This window comes from Ziziphus jujuba, chromosome 5 (genome assembly GCF_031755915.1).
Source record: "Ziziphus jujuba cultivar Dongzao chromosome 5, ASM3175591v1".
NCBI classification, from domain to species: domain Eukaryota; kingdom Viridiplantae; phylum Streptophyta; class Magnoliopsida; order Rosales; family Rhamnaceae; genus Ziziphus; species Ziziphus jujuba.
This window is the reverse complement of record NC_083383.1, coordinates 15555326-15569986: the sequence shown is the minus strand read 5'-3', so window position 1 is coordinate 15569986 and position 14661 is coordinate 15555326. Positions and strand designations below refer to the sequence as shown.

General features: G+C 33.8%; 1 protein-coding gene across 7 annotated transcripts; it reads left to right on the top strand.

Moving 5' to 3' along the window:
* The first annotated feature begins 7324 nt into the window (after positions 1 to 7324).
* LOC107421148 (topless-related protein 1) lies at positions 7325 to 14109 on the top strand. Of its 7 annotated transcripts, none has more exons than XM_060816932.1 (22): positions 7325 to 7447; positions 7964 to 8088; positions 8163 to 8345; positions 8473 to 8586; positions 8688 to 8843; positions 9079 to 9212; positions 9350 to 9432; positions 9517 to 9586; positions 9685 to 9758; positions 9841 to 9939; positions 10038 to 10127; positions 10222 to 10349; positions 10479 to 10683; positions 10845 to 11009; positions 11215 to 11358; positions 11954 to 12043; positions 12151 to 12330; positions 12651 to 12779; positions 12940 to 13035; positions 13308 to 13490; positions 13584 to 13750; positions 13842 to 14109. In XM_060816932.1, the coding sequence occupies exons 2-22, from the start codon at positions 8009 to 8011 to the stop codon at positions 13999 to 14001; spliced, it is 2730 nt and encodes a 909-aa protein (XP_060672915.1). In that variant the 5' UTR covers positions 7325 to 7447; positions 7964 to 8008; the 3' UTR covers positions 14002 to 14109. The 7 variants fall into 7 exon arrangements, with proteins under 7 accessions (XP_060672915.1, XP_024930349.2, XP_024930346.2 ...); XM_025074581.3 differs by having other exon boundaries at positions 10449 to 10683; positions 13952 to 14109; XM_025074578.3 differs by having other exon boundaries at positions 10449 to 10683.
* The last annotated feature ends 552 nt before the right edge of the window (positions 14110 to 14661 follow it).

Here is a 14661-nt window from a genome sequence, read left to right as displayed (position 1 = left end):
AACCAACCGGCTAGGAGACTTGGGAAGGCCATTCATAGAATACTTGATTGTGTGGATCCCAGAACAGAGGTGAGCTCATCTTCAAATCCATAACAACAAAAAATTAGGGAAGAATTCAATAGAAACATTGTTAGCATAGCATAATTTTAATACAAACAAGAGGTTTTTGGTCACGTGTAGCACAGATAATATATCAAATAGCAAAAAGGATTTAGAAGGAGTTTGAAGATTGATAGAACCAATATGAGTGATTGGAAGTTTTGAACCATTACCTATTGCAATTGCATTTGTGCCGTCATACTCTGAATGAAGGGCAAGATTTTGAAGACTATTAACAACATGATGGGATGCCCCAGTTCCAAGCAACCAACTTGATGAAGGAGAGGCTATAATTGATGAATGATGGCCTAAAATGCGATAATCCACTAGATTGATATGATAGGTTTGTGGTGGTGTATTATATCATGAAGGAGGTGGTTGTTGCCTGGCAAGAGTGTAAGTCCACTACTGTTTGAGTGAAGGATAAAACCGAGTAGAATGACTTTGTTGATCACAAAGTTGACCCTTTCGTCTATAATTGCTTGAGCGGCCAGAATTGTTAGGTTTGAAATGACCTGTAGGAGAATTTAATGTTGAAGAAGAAGATAATCATTAAGACTTCATGGAGGATGAGGAATTGGCTGATATGGTCATGTTGTCAACTTGAGTGTCAATCCTTTTTTTAGGTAAGAATCATGTTCAATAAGTTGCTCATGAAGATTAGCATAGGAGATCGAAGATTCCCTAGTTCAAAAGGCAGCTGCAATATTTTTCAATTCTTAACCGAGGCCATTGATGATATAAAGTGAGTGATCTTTATCAATTACTAGCATGTTAAGAAGAGCAAATTCAGTTGCTACTGTGCGAACATCAAGAAGATGTAGCAATTGGTAGTGTTCCCTATGGTTTGATGAGGCGCTGTCTTAAATAAAAGATATGAGATCTAAACTGTTTTGTGAAATAAGTCGCTAGTGTTGTCCATACAACATATGAGGTTGTAGCAGTTGCTACTAAATGAACAACTTCCGGAATGAGGGAAGCAAGAAGGACGTTAAGCAAGAACTTATCTTGCCTCACCCAAAAAATGTAATCTAGATTGAATTTAAGAGAAGGAGGATTGGTAAAGAAATTAGTAGTAGTTGGAGAAGGACTAGGCTTATAACCATTGACATAGCCAGACAAATCGTAGGCAATGAGTAAAGAATCAAACTGGGTGGGCCAAAGAAAATAGGTAGTATCTGTCAGATGAAGAGGGGCTTGAGAAGCAACATTCAAAACAACTAGGTTTTGTCCTGAGAGTGTTGGTTCATTTTGCTTAGCGACAATAGGTGCAGAGGAGGAAACTTCGGCTGTGGAGTGTTGGGCCATGAAGAATAGGTAGGATACAAAACTTGATGAAGTTCTAGTGCTCTTGTACCATAAAGAATAGCAGAGATTGTGGTATGAACTATGTATATTATTAATGTATTGAATCACCATATAAATACAAAAGGTTAGGTATAACAGATAGACATAAAAATAATAAGGTTATACATAGATTGTTACAGATAAGTACAAGAGAGGAATTTGTTATGAGCCATTACAAGTGTGATTTAAATATTTTTTTCGTTTAATTATTTTCTTCAATTATTGGTCGAAGTCTTTTATCTTGCGTTTATTGTATCCCTAATTTGCTCTGATGGAAATTTTCTTTTTTAAGCTTTTGTTTTGATCAATCTGGATGATTCTCTAATAGTATCCTTTTAGCTCTATTTTGATTTTGTTTCTTAGTTACTTGGTGCTGAAGAAATCGTTTAAAATATTAGATCATTTTTATAGAATCTTTATTTATATCAAAACGATTCCTGTTTGATCAATTTTTCTTTTTCTTAGTTACAAAAATTTAATTTTTCTATCTTAATTTGACAATTTTGACACTCTATTATTGAAAGTGGGTGTTCTGAATATATCAATAAGAAGCTTAGTTGATCTGATTTAAGTGTGGATTCATCTCCAATTTTGAATATATATAATCATTGACAATTTGTTTGGTTGCCAAGAAAATGGAGGAACTCATTGTGCTAAAATGGAGATCGATTGAGGTTGTGAAGATGTCTATTTCTTGTGAAGAAGATGTCTTCTTACTGTTGAAGTTACTTCATGAAGGTGATTTGAAAAAAACTGCTCACATATAAGTTTCCAAACTATATACTTTCAGTCTCGGGCACTGTTGATGGAGGCACTTACTCATATCTCCATAGATGTATAGGCTTGAGCGCGAAAGTCAATGTTACTTTGATATGAAATATCTTAAGGAAATGGCGCTAAGTGAGAACTGGGATGAGGCAGAGAACTATGTTTCTGGTTTCACAAAAATTGATGAGAATGGGTACCCAAACAAGATCTTTTTTCTATAAGGAAGAGTAAGTAACTTGAAGCACTGGACAGGTACCGATTTGTTTTCTTTTAATTTTTTATTTTCATTTCTCTTTTGTTTTTTTAAATAGTCATTTTCCATGAAAATTATTACATCCATATCCTTGGCATGGAATTGTTTTGTATTGGTAGAAAAAAAAATGCCAAGGCTTTAGAGGTCCTCAATGGGGATCTTAAAGCTTTTAAAGGTGCTAATGAAAATTTGTTCAATGAAATGGCTCTACTTTTGACATATGATGATATAAGGTATGACTTGTTTAGGAACCTATGGACATTATATATCGGCAAATTTTGACATTAGGAGCTTTGTGATTCTCGTACTTATACGGTGAATGTAACATATTTTGTTGAGTTTTAACACATTATACAGGAAAAATCATTCTCTCTCTGACTATACGTATTAGTCTGCAAGGGAGAGTGTGGCACTAGAAATGAGCAGTTTAATTGCGAAAAATCCCTTTTTTTGAGACAAGCTGAAGCTTCGTAACATTTGAAAATGAGAATTTGTTGTGTCAGATTAACCAAAGGTAATAGATTAATTTATTCAATTTCTTTCGTTTATTCACACTTAGACGTGTTTTGCATATGTCTACCAAGCCAAATGCGGATGGTTCATTCAAAAACTATGGAAATTCAACTGCGGTAAGCTCAACATTTTGGTTGCAACATCAAATAATGAATTTTTGTTTTTCTTCTCAGTTATATGTTAGGCGCAGGCAATGTCAAATTTCAGAGTTCCTAGTCAAAGTCACAACTTGGTACCCGCTACATGCAATGACTTGCCACTGACTATAGCTCGGACATTGAATTTGAGCTCGTGTCCAATGAGCATGGACTTTCATCCCGTAAAACAGACTTTTTCGCTAGGTTAACTGATATAAATCAGATTTCCTTTCACCTCTTCAAGTCACCGTGTTCTTTTCAGGCCGAAATTGATATTACTGTTTTTAATATATGCTGGAAATTTTTATCTATCCTACTAATATGATTCTTCAGTTGGAACTTCGGTTGGAGACATAACGCTGTGGGATGTTAGTACTGGGGAAAAGGTTGCTTGCAAAAAATTTTACAGATTGGAATACTCGAGCACGCTCATCTCAACTAAAGGTTTGTCTTCATCTAGATTACTTAATTCTATAGGCAGGAATAGAGCTTAGCAATATGGTCTAGTAGTCTACTGTTTCAACCAATCTTTGATCAAATACGGGAAGCACTAGAAAAAGATTCATGTGCTTCTGTTAAACGCATCTTGTGGAGTGCTGATGTTACTTTTTTTTTTGTAAGAAAAAATGTTAAAATGGTTATGTTGTATGGCAGTTGTTGATATTAATAATTAGTTGATTATCTTGTCGTGTGCTTTATTCAAACAGGGGTTGTATACTCCAAACACATTGTGCAACTCTGCTCATATTCTGGAAGTAGTGATTTTTGTCTAAAAGTGGAGGTACATTATTTAAAAACTCTCAAACTACAATTCTTGTGTATGTTATCTTGAATCTCACTCTGAATTTTTTACATACAGATAGTTTATGCTCACTTGAGTGGGATACATGATCTAGCATTCTCTTCTAATGAGAACAAATCTTTTTCTCATGACATGTGGTGATGAAAAGACAATTAAGGTAAGCTCATTATGTCGGTAAGATTGCTTTTCCTAATGAAACTGACAAATTATTAATGTTTGTGTAAGGTGTGGGATGTGGATAGTGGTAGAAATCAGTTTACTTTTAGTGGTCATAAAGCTCCTGTCTGTTCTATCTGTCCAACCTCTACAAGTGAAGTAAGAGCTACTTTCAATGTTGCCTACACTGGCTGTGTTTAAAGTTTCTGATATGTTTTTGAATTCCATGTATGCTATGTAATCCTATTTGTGCTTTCATCCCCCAGTATTGCTAACATCAGTGCATGGTCAGATTAAAATATGGAAATACAAAACATTTTCCCAATTTAATTTCAAAGCTTCTGGTATACATATACTTTAAACCCTTACTGCTGTGTTTTCTGTTTTCACTTTCTCAATGATGAATACTGATGTTATTACTGTCTCAAAATTAATTGAGGCTTTTTTTATGTAGGACCAGTGAAGGTGGGAAGACATTCCTTGTTGAATGGGCCAACATAAAAATTCTGTAAGAAGAACCTACCATGGACTGGAGGCATTCTCCTCATCTGTTGTGCAATTCGATATAACAAGGAACCAATTTTTGGCTGCTGGTCATGACCATAAGATTAAAATTTGGGATATGGACAACGTAGAGCCCTTGATAACCATTGATGCATAAGAAGGACTACCAGTAAGTTATTTGTGATGGTATTATTTCGTTTGAAATGAGAGGGAAAACAAAATATAAGGAAGCTTTACAAATATAGGATTTAATGTGAGCATTGATTTAGGCTTCCGTGCATAAGGTGGTAGTTTATATTTAATTATCTAACTTAAATTATTTAACAAAAGCAATCTAACTTGCAGATCTACTTTTTTTAATAATTAGGAAACCCCAAGCATTTGCTTCAACAAGGAGGGCACATTACTGGCTGTTGTTGCAAAAGAAAACAGAATCAAAATTTTGGTAACTGATTGTGACCATTCTGCTGATGGCTCTCGGGAAATCACTAGAACTGTGAGAAAGGTCAGCATATTTCATGTACACTATGCCAGATTAATTGAAAACCAATATCTTGTCTCCTCTTTATCATTCTGAAATTAAAGAAGTCTTACTGTCCTGAACAGGTACATATCTCCTTAGTGCTTCTGGAAAACTATACAAATTAATGTAAGTAAACTGGTTTTCTATAGTATATGGATGCAAAAGATGTGGAGGATGTGGCATTACTAGTAACTCCGAGAGTCAATAATAAAGAAAAGGTTTGGAAGCTCTTTGAGATCGCAAAAATTCAATGCCAGTTTTTGCAATTGTACAATCATGAGGGACAAGATGATCATATGGAACCACAGGAGGTTTGTCACTTTTTTGTTCAAGCAGTTTTGTTCTTTCTTTGGGCTATAGTGCCAACTTCAAAGATTCTTTCTCCCAAAATAATTACATCAAATGCATTTTTGTGCTTTCTAGGTATCTCGTTTCCTTGGCTGACAAAGTTCACATTGTAACTCCAAATAATGGAAATTCTTTATAGCATGAAATTTTAATCTTCTCCTTGCAATCAGCAATGATAGTGGCTTATGCATACGGTCACATAGAGACATATTGTTGTTGGGTGGGTTAAAATAGATATAAAGTTACAGAATTACAAAGTGGCAACCTGAGGTCTAACATTCTTTATGGATAATCTCGACCAATGCACATTCCTTTTGACACGTGGTGATGATTATTGAAATATAAATAAAATTCTGCTATAATGTATGAGACTGAATATTTTGAGAATTTATGCTTAATTTTTTTTTTTTTTTTAAATGTTCATCTTTAGCTTTCTTTCTCATGAAGTCAGATACCAAGGCTGATCAGCATCAATAAAGATGAAATTTTGGCACTAGCATCAAATGTTCACCTACTTTGGAAGTGGCCAGGGAATGAGATACAACAATGATATTCTAATATTTTACTTATTTATTTTTTGTTTACACTGATGATAGATACTAGAGCAGTAAGTAATGTTGTCCCTTATGATGGAAGACTTATTGTAGGCAACTGAGAAGGTTCAATTTTTTTAAGAAAAAATTTCTTTCCTGTGAGAAATAATGTTGATGGCAATAACCGTGAAGTGTCTGTGCCCTGCGTTGCTTTGAACAAAGACTCTTTCATATCTCACAACAGCATGGGCAGAATATATTTCTTTGTCCACCATGTTGACTAAGGTAACCATTTTCTTTAAATTTTTGAAGTGTTTGTAAATTATTCACAACTATTGGTTCTTAAATTAAAACTCATAAGTCTACCTCATTTTGAGCTTGAATGTGCAATTTGTTTGCACAATTGTTACCTGAAGTGATTAACTAGAAGAGCTAGCAAGTTTCATTTGGATCCATTCGGCTCTTTTTTTTCTTTTTTTTTTAATTTCCTTATTTGGTTTATAGTCAGATGTTCATGTATATTTTATTCAAATAAGTAGTGCTTTTAATTTCAAAAATAAAAAATAAGTACTGTTTTTTCTTACTGTTGCAAGTTTCATTGCTATTGAGATTGAGATTGGTCATAAGTCAAGTTTCTAGTGGCATTCACATTCATATTTTCTACATATTTATTATATTATTGTTATTCATTTATGATTATTTAATAAAAAAAATATATTTGAAGAAAATGTTGAGCTGAAAAAAGTTTGGAGTATAATTTAAAAGGAACAAAAAATAAAAGAAATGTGAAGCATTATAAAATTCAACCTTATGGATAAGACAAACATGCAAACAAAAATGTTATTGAGGAATATTCTAACGAAAGTATTTTCATTATTAATCGGACAAAAATGTCAAATTTTATGACAATTGATGTGGTGGTTGTTGTTAGCTCCATTTATTTTATTCAACCCATTCCATGATCAGTATTAGCGCATGGGATTAACAGCAGTTGCAAGAAAATCTCCAAACTCCAATATCATAATTAATGAAAATTAAAAGAAAATTTAAGAAAAAAGCTTTTTTTTTTCTAATTAAAAAAGACAAACAAAACAAACTGAAAAAATTTCACCGGCCCCATTTCAGTTTTTTTTTTTTTAATAATAATTAAAAAAGACAAACAAAACGAACTGAAGAAATTTCTGAGTGGACCCACATAACCGACCCATCTTATAAGCCGCTGTACTTATTACCACGAGGTTATACATAAACTACTTAGACCGTTTTTCAAAAAAAAATAAAATAAAATAAAATACACTATTAGACCGTACTTATCAAAATTTTCCTTTCGCGCGTTTTTCCCCAGAATTTCATTCGCAGTATAAGTACTGGGTTAGAGAGAGAAAATGGGACAAAATTCCCCGCCGAGGAAAACACAGAGAGAAAGAGAGAGAGAGAGAGAGAGAGCAAAAGTTGATTCTTCAGGTACGGTTTCGATATTTTTTTATTTTTTTTTTTTGGTTTCTTTTAATTATTTTCTTCACTTATTCGTCGGAGGCTTTAACTTCTTGTTTATAGTTTCCCTAATTTTATTTGATGGAAATGTTCTTTTCTAGGTTATTTGTTTTCATCAATCTTGATTCTTAATAATATCGTTTTAGTTCATCTTGATTCGGTTTCTTGGTTTACTTAGCACAGAAGAAATTGTTTCGTAGTTCCTTTTTAATTAGGAAGATATTGAATTTCTTAATATAAATACGATTTCTGCTTTTTTGCCTCCATTTAACTTAACTTTCTTTCTTGGATACTTTTGAAGTTATATATTGAAGATGGATTGTGAATTTGTTAGTAAGATGTTTAGTTGATCTTATTTAATTATGGGGTTGGTCTCCATTTGAATAAAATCTTTTGACGATTTGTGTGGTTTCTGAGGAAAGGAGGAATCCCACTGTTCTAATTTTTTTTTTTTTTTTTAAAAAAAAAATCAAATACACCTAACAGGAAATTGATTGGGGTTTTGGAGGGTAAAATAGTGCTTTTTCAAAGATGTCAACTTCTCAAAAAGATCTATACTTCTTACTGTTGAAGTTTTTTGATGAAGAGGGTTTGGAAGGAACTGCTCACATGTAAGTTTCCAAACCATACTTTCAGTCTCAGATAGTGTGAATCTGAAGTCATTGAGATTGCCATTGATGTATAGGCTTGAATGCGAAACTCAATGTTACTTTGACATGAGATATTTTGAGGAGATGATGCTAAGTGGGAACTGGTATGAGGCAGAGAAATATTTTTCTAGTTTCACAAAAACTGATGACAATAGCCACTCAAATGATGTCATTTTGCTAGTCGTGAACTGTGGTAAGTTCCTTAAGGCACTGGACAGGTAATTGTTCAATATCTGATTTCTTACCCCCTCTTTTTTTCTTTTTTTCTTTTTTTTTTCCTCCTAATATTCACTTTCCTACAAATAACATCCTTAACCTTGATGTGGAATTGTTTTATACCAACAGAAAGGACCATGCCACGGCTGAAGAGATCCTCAAGAAAGATCTTAAAGAGTTTAAGGATATGAACGAAGATTTGTTCAACGAAATGGCTTTACTTTTGACATCTGATGATACAAGGTATAACTTCTTTAGGAACTTTTGACAGTAGGATTTTTGTGATTTCTCGTAATTATATGGTGAATGTAACATGTTCTGTCGAGTTTTATAACATTCTACAGGAAGCATCCTTTTCTCTCCGACTATATATTTAAGTCTGCAAGGAAGAATGTGGTGCTAGAAATGAAAAGAATGATTGAGGCGAATGCCTTTTTTGATGGCAAGCTGAATTTTCATAACATTGAAACTGAGAGGTTACGGTGTCTCACTAACCAAATGTAATAGATTAATTTATTCAGTTCTTTATTTTATCATTATTTTTTTTTTGTTTTTCATAACTGATGCTTAAACGTGTTGTGCATATGTCTACGGGGCAAAATGCGGATCGCTCATCCGAAAATATGGAACTTTGGATGTGGTAAGCTCAACAAATTTTGGTTGCAAAGTCACCTAATAATTTCTTGTTTTTCATATCTCCGTTATACGTTATATGCAGGCAATGTCAAATGTCAGTGATCCTGATCAAACTCACATCTTGTTACCCACTGTACACAATTACCTGCCCATGACTCTAGCTCAGACATTGAATTTTAGCTCATCTCCAATAAGCATGAACTTTCATCCCACTAAACACACTCTTTTGCTAGGTTAACTGATATAAATCAGATTTTCTTTCACCTCTTCAAGTTACTTTGTTCTTTTCAGGCCAAACATATGATATAGATATTATGATTTTTAATATATTCTGGAATTATTCACTTATCCCACGAATATTACCCCTCAGTTGGAACTTCTATTGGAGACATAACGCTGTGGGATGTTAGTTCTGGGAAAAGGTTGCTTGCAAAAAATTATATGAAGTCCAAGGTTTGCCTTATCCCAGAATAATCCATTCTCTAGGGGAGAACAGAGCTTAAATGTACTCTTTCAACCAGTCTTGATCATGTGCAGGTAAGTGTGGACAAAGAGTTATGTGCTTCTGTTAAACGCATCTTGTGGAGTCCTGATGGTACCTTTTTTGGTAAGCACGGACATTAAAACAGTTATGTTGTTTGGTAGTTGCTGATATCAATAATATCTCTTTAGTTGATGATTCTGTTGTGCACTTCATTTAAACAGGGGTTGCATACTCCAAACACGTTTTGCAAGTTTATTCATATTCTGAAAGTAATGATATTTATCTACAATGGGAGGTACATTATTTAAAAACACTTAAACTACATTCTTGAGTGTCTTATTTAAAATGTCACTCTGACCTTTTTACATATAATATAGTGGATTTATGCTCACATGGGTGGGATAAATGATCTAGCATTCTCTTCTTATGAGAACCAACTTTTGCTCATAACATGTGGTGATGACAAGAAAATTAAGGTAAGCTTTTATGTTTAACGTTTAAAGTAAGATAGTAAGATTTTCTTTTTTCTTTTTTTTCCCCCCTAATGACTCTTACATATTTATTAATGTTTGAGGTTTGGGATGTGGATACTGGCAATAAGCAGTTTACTTTTAGAGGTCATAATGCTCCTGTCTCTTCCGTCTGTCCTACCTCTAGCAATCAAGTAAGGGCTACATTCAATGTTGGCCGTGTTCAAAGCGTCTAATGTTGACATTCCATATATTTTTTGTAATCCTGTCTGTGCTTTCATGCCTCAGCACTTTTTCTCAGTATCAGTGGATGGCAAGATTAAAGCATGGGAATACAAAACATTTGTCGCCCAGTCTAATTTCGAAGCTCCTGGTATTGGGCACACAAAAATGGCTTATAGTGCTGATAATAAAAGGTTGTAAATGCATAGATCTTAGCCCCTACTGGTGTGGTCTCTCTTTTTACCTTCTCAACAATAAATACTGATGTTGTTACTGCCTCACACTTGAGTAAGGCTTTTTTTATGCGGGACTGATGAAGGTAGGAAGACATTCCTTGTTGAATGGAGCCAGTGTAAAGATTCTGTGAGAAGAACTTACCATGGACTTCAGGCGTCCTCCTCATCTGCTGTTCAATTCGATATAGCAAATAACCAATTTTTGGCTGCTGGTCATGACCATAAGATTAAATTTTGGGATATGGACAATGTAGAGCCCTTGATAACCATCGATGCAGAAGGAGGACTACCAGTAAGTTATTTGTTATGGTATTATTTTTTGCTAATATAGAATGTAATGTGAGCAATGATTTAGGCTTCTGTGTATAAGGTGGTTGTTTAAATTTAATTGCCTAACTTAAATAATTTGACAAGAGCAAACTAACGTATAAATCTACCCTTTTTAATAATTAGGAAACCCCTAGTATTTGCTTCAACAGGAAGGGAACATTATTGGCTGTTGTTGCAAATGAAAACAGAATCAAGATTTTGGCAACTAACTATGGTATTGGTTTGTTACAAACAACTAACAAGCATTCTGCCGATGCCTCTAGGGAAATCTCTGAAACTGTGAGGAAGGTCAGCATATTGAACCCACAACTTTATCTGGTTTTTTCTCATGTTGCATAACTCCTGTACCTTATGTAAGATAAATTGAACCAATATCTTATCTCCTCTTTATCATTCTGAAACTAAAGAAGTATATAGTCACGAAGTGCTGCATATCTCCCAAGTACTTCTGGAAAACCATACAAATTAATTAAAGTAAACTCGCTTTCTATAGTATACGGATACAAAAGATGCGGAGGATGTGGCAGTGCTAGTATCTCCAGGAGTCAATGTTAAAGAAAAGGTTGGGAAGTTCCTCGAGATCAAAAATACTCAATGCCAGTCTTTGAGACTGCACAATCCCGTGGAACCCGATGAGGTTTGTCATTTTTTTGTTCAAGCAGTTTTGGTCTTACTTTCACATCTTGTCAAGTTCTCTTTGCATTTATTTTAAATTGTTTTTTGGTACATCTACCAACTGTTTATATTTTCTTACTGAACCAGGGCCTTTGATGGGAAATAAAGCCATTTTTAAAGATTCTTCCTCCCAAAATAATTATATCAAATGCATTGTTGTTGTTTTCTTTTATAGGTACTTTGTTTCCTAGGCTGATGAAGTTCGCATTGTAACTCTAAATCATGGAAATTCTTCGTGGCATGGTGATTTAATCTTCTAGAAATCAACAATGACAATGTTTTATGCATGCAGTCACAAAGAGATTTGTTAGGTGGGCTAAAATAGATAAATTTACAGAATCACAAAGTGGCACCCTGAAGTCTAACATTCTCTGTAGATCATCTGGACCAATGCACATTCCTTTTGACATGAGATGATGATTCTTGAAATATTGATAGAATTGTTCTATAATGTATGAGACTGAATATTTTGAATTTTTTATTAAAATTTTTATTTATTTATTCATTTATTTATTTTTTCATATGTCCTTTATTAGCTTTCTTTCTCATGAAGACAGATATCAAGGCTGATCTACACAAATAAAGGTGATGCAGTTTTGGCACTTGCATCAAATGTTCACCTACTTTGGAGATGGCTAGGGGATGAGGTATAAGAGTGATATCCTTATTTTATTTATTTATTTTCTTTTTTCTCATTGATGATAGATACTGGAGCAGGAAGTAATATTGTTCATATGATGGGAGACTTCTATAGGCAACTACCAAGGTTCAACCTTCGTTCACACAACCACAGGATGCCTTACCGATGATAAATGATGTTGATGGCATCAATCATGAAGTGGCTGTGCCATGCTTTGCTTTGAGCAAGAACGACTCATATCTCGTATCAGCATCTGGGGGGATGATTTCTCTGTTCAATACATTGACATTTCAGGTAATCATTTTCTTATTAAAATTTACATAAAATCTTCACGACTATTGGTTCTTAAACTGAAGTTAATAATTTATATAATCATTTTGAGCTTAAAAACAAAATATGTTCTACAGTTAAATCTGTTGACTTTAATTAGTTGGTTTTGCTTGACGTTTGTTGTAAAAGCGTGTGGTTAATGCTTATATCTCAATTTCCAAAGGTGTTATCATCTTCCAGTTATCGCTTCAGAAATTTTGGTTTTCCTATACACGGAGCATTGTTGGCAAGTATTTTGGGATCTAACTGATCATATTTCTTCAATTTTGTTGGTAAAAACATAGAATCTTGTGACCTTCATGCCTCCACCACCTGCAGCAACATGTATAGCCTTCCAGCCTCAAGATAACAACATAGTTGCTATTGGCAAGCATGATTCCACAATAATAATATTTAACTGCCAAAGACAGAAGGTACTGTTGGTTTTATTTTGTTATTGTTTTCTTTATTTATTTGACATGTTGTTTTCTTTATTTATTTAACAAGAAGGTATTGTGGTTTAACGAGCGAAAGGAAATTATACCTTGGTCAAGGAAACCCAAGATTTTTTTCTCACTGGGATGCATTTGTCAGGTTCTAGCCAAGCTCGAGGGTCACACTAAAAGAGTCACTGGTCTTGCCTTCTGTAAGACTAAGAATGTACTCATTTCTTCTGGTGCTGATACGCAGGTTAGTCATTTTGGGAGATTCTAGTTATTTCTGCTTTTCCTTTTTCTTCCCCCCCTCTCTCCCCCCCTTTTTTTTTCCTACTTGCCTGTCTCCTTTACCCAGATGTGGTCCAATTGTATGCATTCAAACCATTAGCATGAACTATATTGTTAAGTGAAAAAACAAGACTCCAATTTTTTTTGTTTTACTGTTTTGGATTCAGATGTGACACTCCATCTATGGGAGCTTCATGGGTAATATGAATGTGATTTTTAATACTGTGTCATCTGCAGGTTTTTGCATGGAATTTTGAACGGTGGAAAAAATGGAAAAGCACATTCTTGCAGGTTGGTGGGAAGAAATTGGAATCACTGTCTGACACCCACATCCAATTTCACCAGGATCAACTGCATTTTCTTGCTGTACACAAGAACTTCCTTGGAATTTATGAAGCTGATACGCTAAATTGTGTTAAGGTAGTGGTGTCCTCTATGTCTGTTTCTGTCTTTCTCTCTCACAATATACTGTTAGTTGAAGTAATGGTTAATAATATTTTGCTTTGCTTTTAGTGGGCTCAAGGATTCCTGTCCGGACCAATTTCCAGTGCAACTTTCTCAGCTGATTGCCAAATTGTATATACTAGCTTTCAGAATGGAATGATAGTCATTTTCGATGCTCTGGAGCTAATACCATTTTGTCAAATTTCTCCCAATACCTACCTTCATTCTTTTGGAAGGTATATGCTACTGTTTGTCAATTAGGTGTTATAATTCTTTCATTCTCTCAATTCACCAAAACTTATCATTTGTATATTTGGTTGCCACTAGTCACTTTTCATACCCACTCGTTATTGCTGCACATCCAAAAAAATCAGCACAGTTTGCTATTGGCCTCTCAAGTGGCGAAGTATGTGTTATTGAACCTTCAAACCCTACAGGTCAATGGGATTTTGATGATTCAAAGGTGCCAGATTCTCTGGTGGAGTGAACAAAATACTCCTAGTGATGTAAAAATGTATATGTGCATTCTTTCATGATATTGAGATTGATTGTATGATTCAAAATGATATGGTAAACAATTTTCGTACTTTTTCTCTCTGTAATTTTAGCTCATACTCTTTTTTACATAATTGAATTTGTTTGATTTATATACCAAAACTAACATCTAAGGTTCCATTTGCTAACGTGTTTGGTTTTTTTTTTTTTTTTTTTTTTAAATCTTTTACTGAATTAGTAAATTGTGTATGGTGTTAGGATAAATTGTGATATATTTAAATTATGTTGTGTATTTCAATTTCAAATGTATTTATGTTATTTATGAATCTCGAATGTATTATAACTGTGGGATAATCCTTCATTAATTTCTTATCTAAGAACTCACGTACCATTGTATAAATTGGTACATCACGGGAATAGAATTATTGCATTCAACATTATTTCTTTGATTAGTTATAAATATTAATTTCTACATGTTATCAAAGCTTTTGCGGAGAGTCATGTCTATTTGTTCCTGCTAAAAAGTTTTCCAATTTATTTTAATTGTTCGATAGTGTTTATCTAAAAAAAAAAAAAAATTGTTTGTTTATGTTAGTGATAATTAAAATTTGTTAGTTACATCGATTAATTATTAATATTAAAAAACAAAAAA

Bases quoted from the DNA above. Each gene is read 5' to 3' on its own strand.
- LOC107421148 (XM_025074578.3), top strand. From the start codon at position 8,009: ATGTCAACTTCTCAAAAAGATCTATACTTCTTACTGTTGAAGTTTTTT. The intron at 12,044-12,150 runs GTATAAGAGTGA...AGACTTCTATAG, and splicing joins GGAGATGGCTAGGGGATGAG to GCAACTACCAAGGTTCAACC. The intron at 13,751-13,841 runs GTATATGCTACT...GGTTGCCACTAG, and splicing joins TACCTTCATTCTTTTGGAAG to TCACTTTTCATACCCACTCG.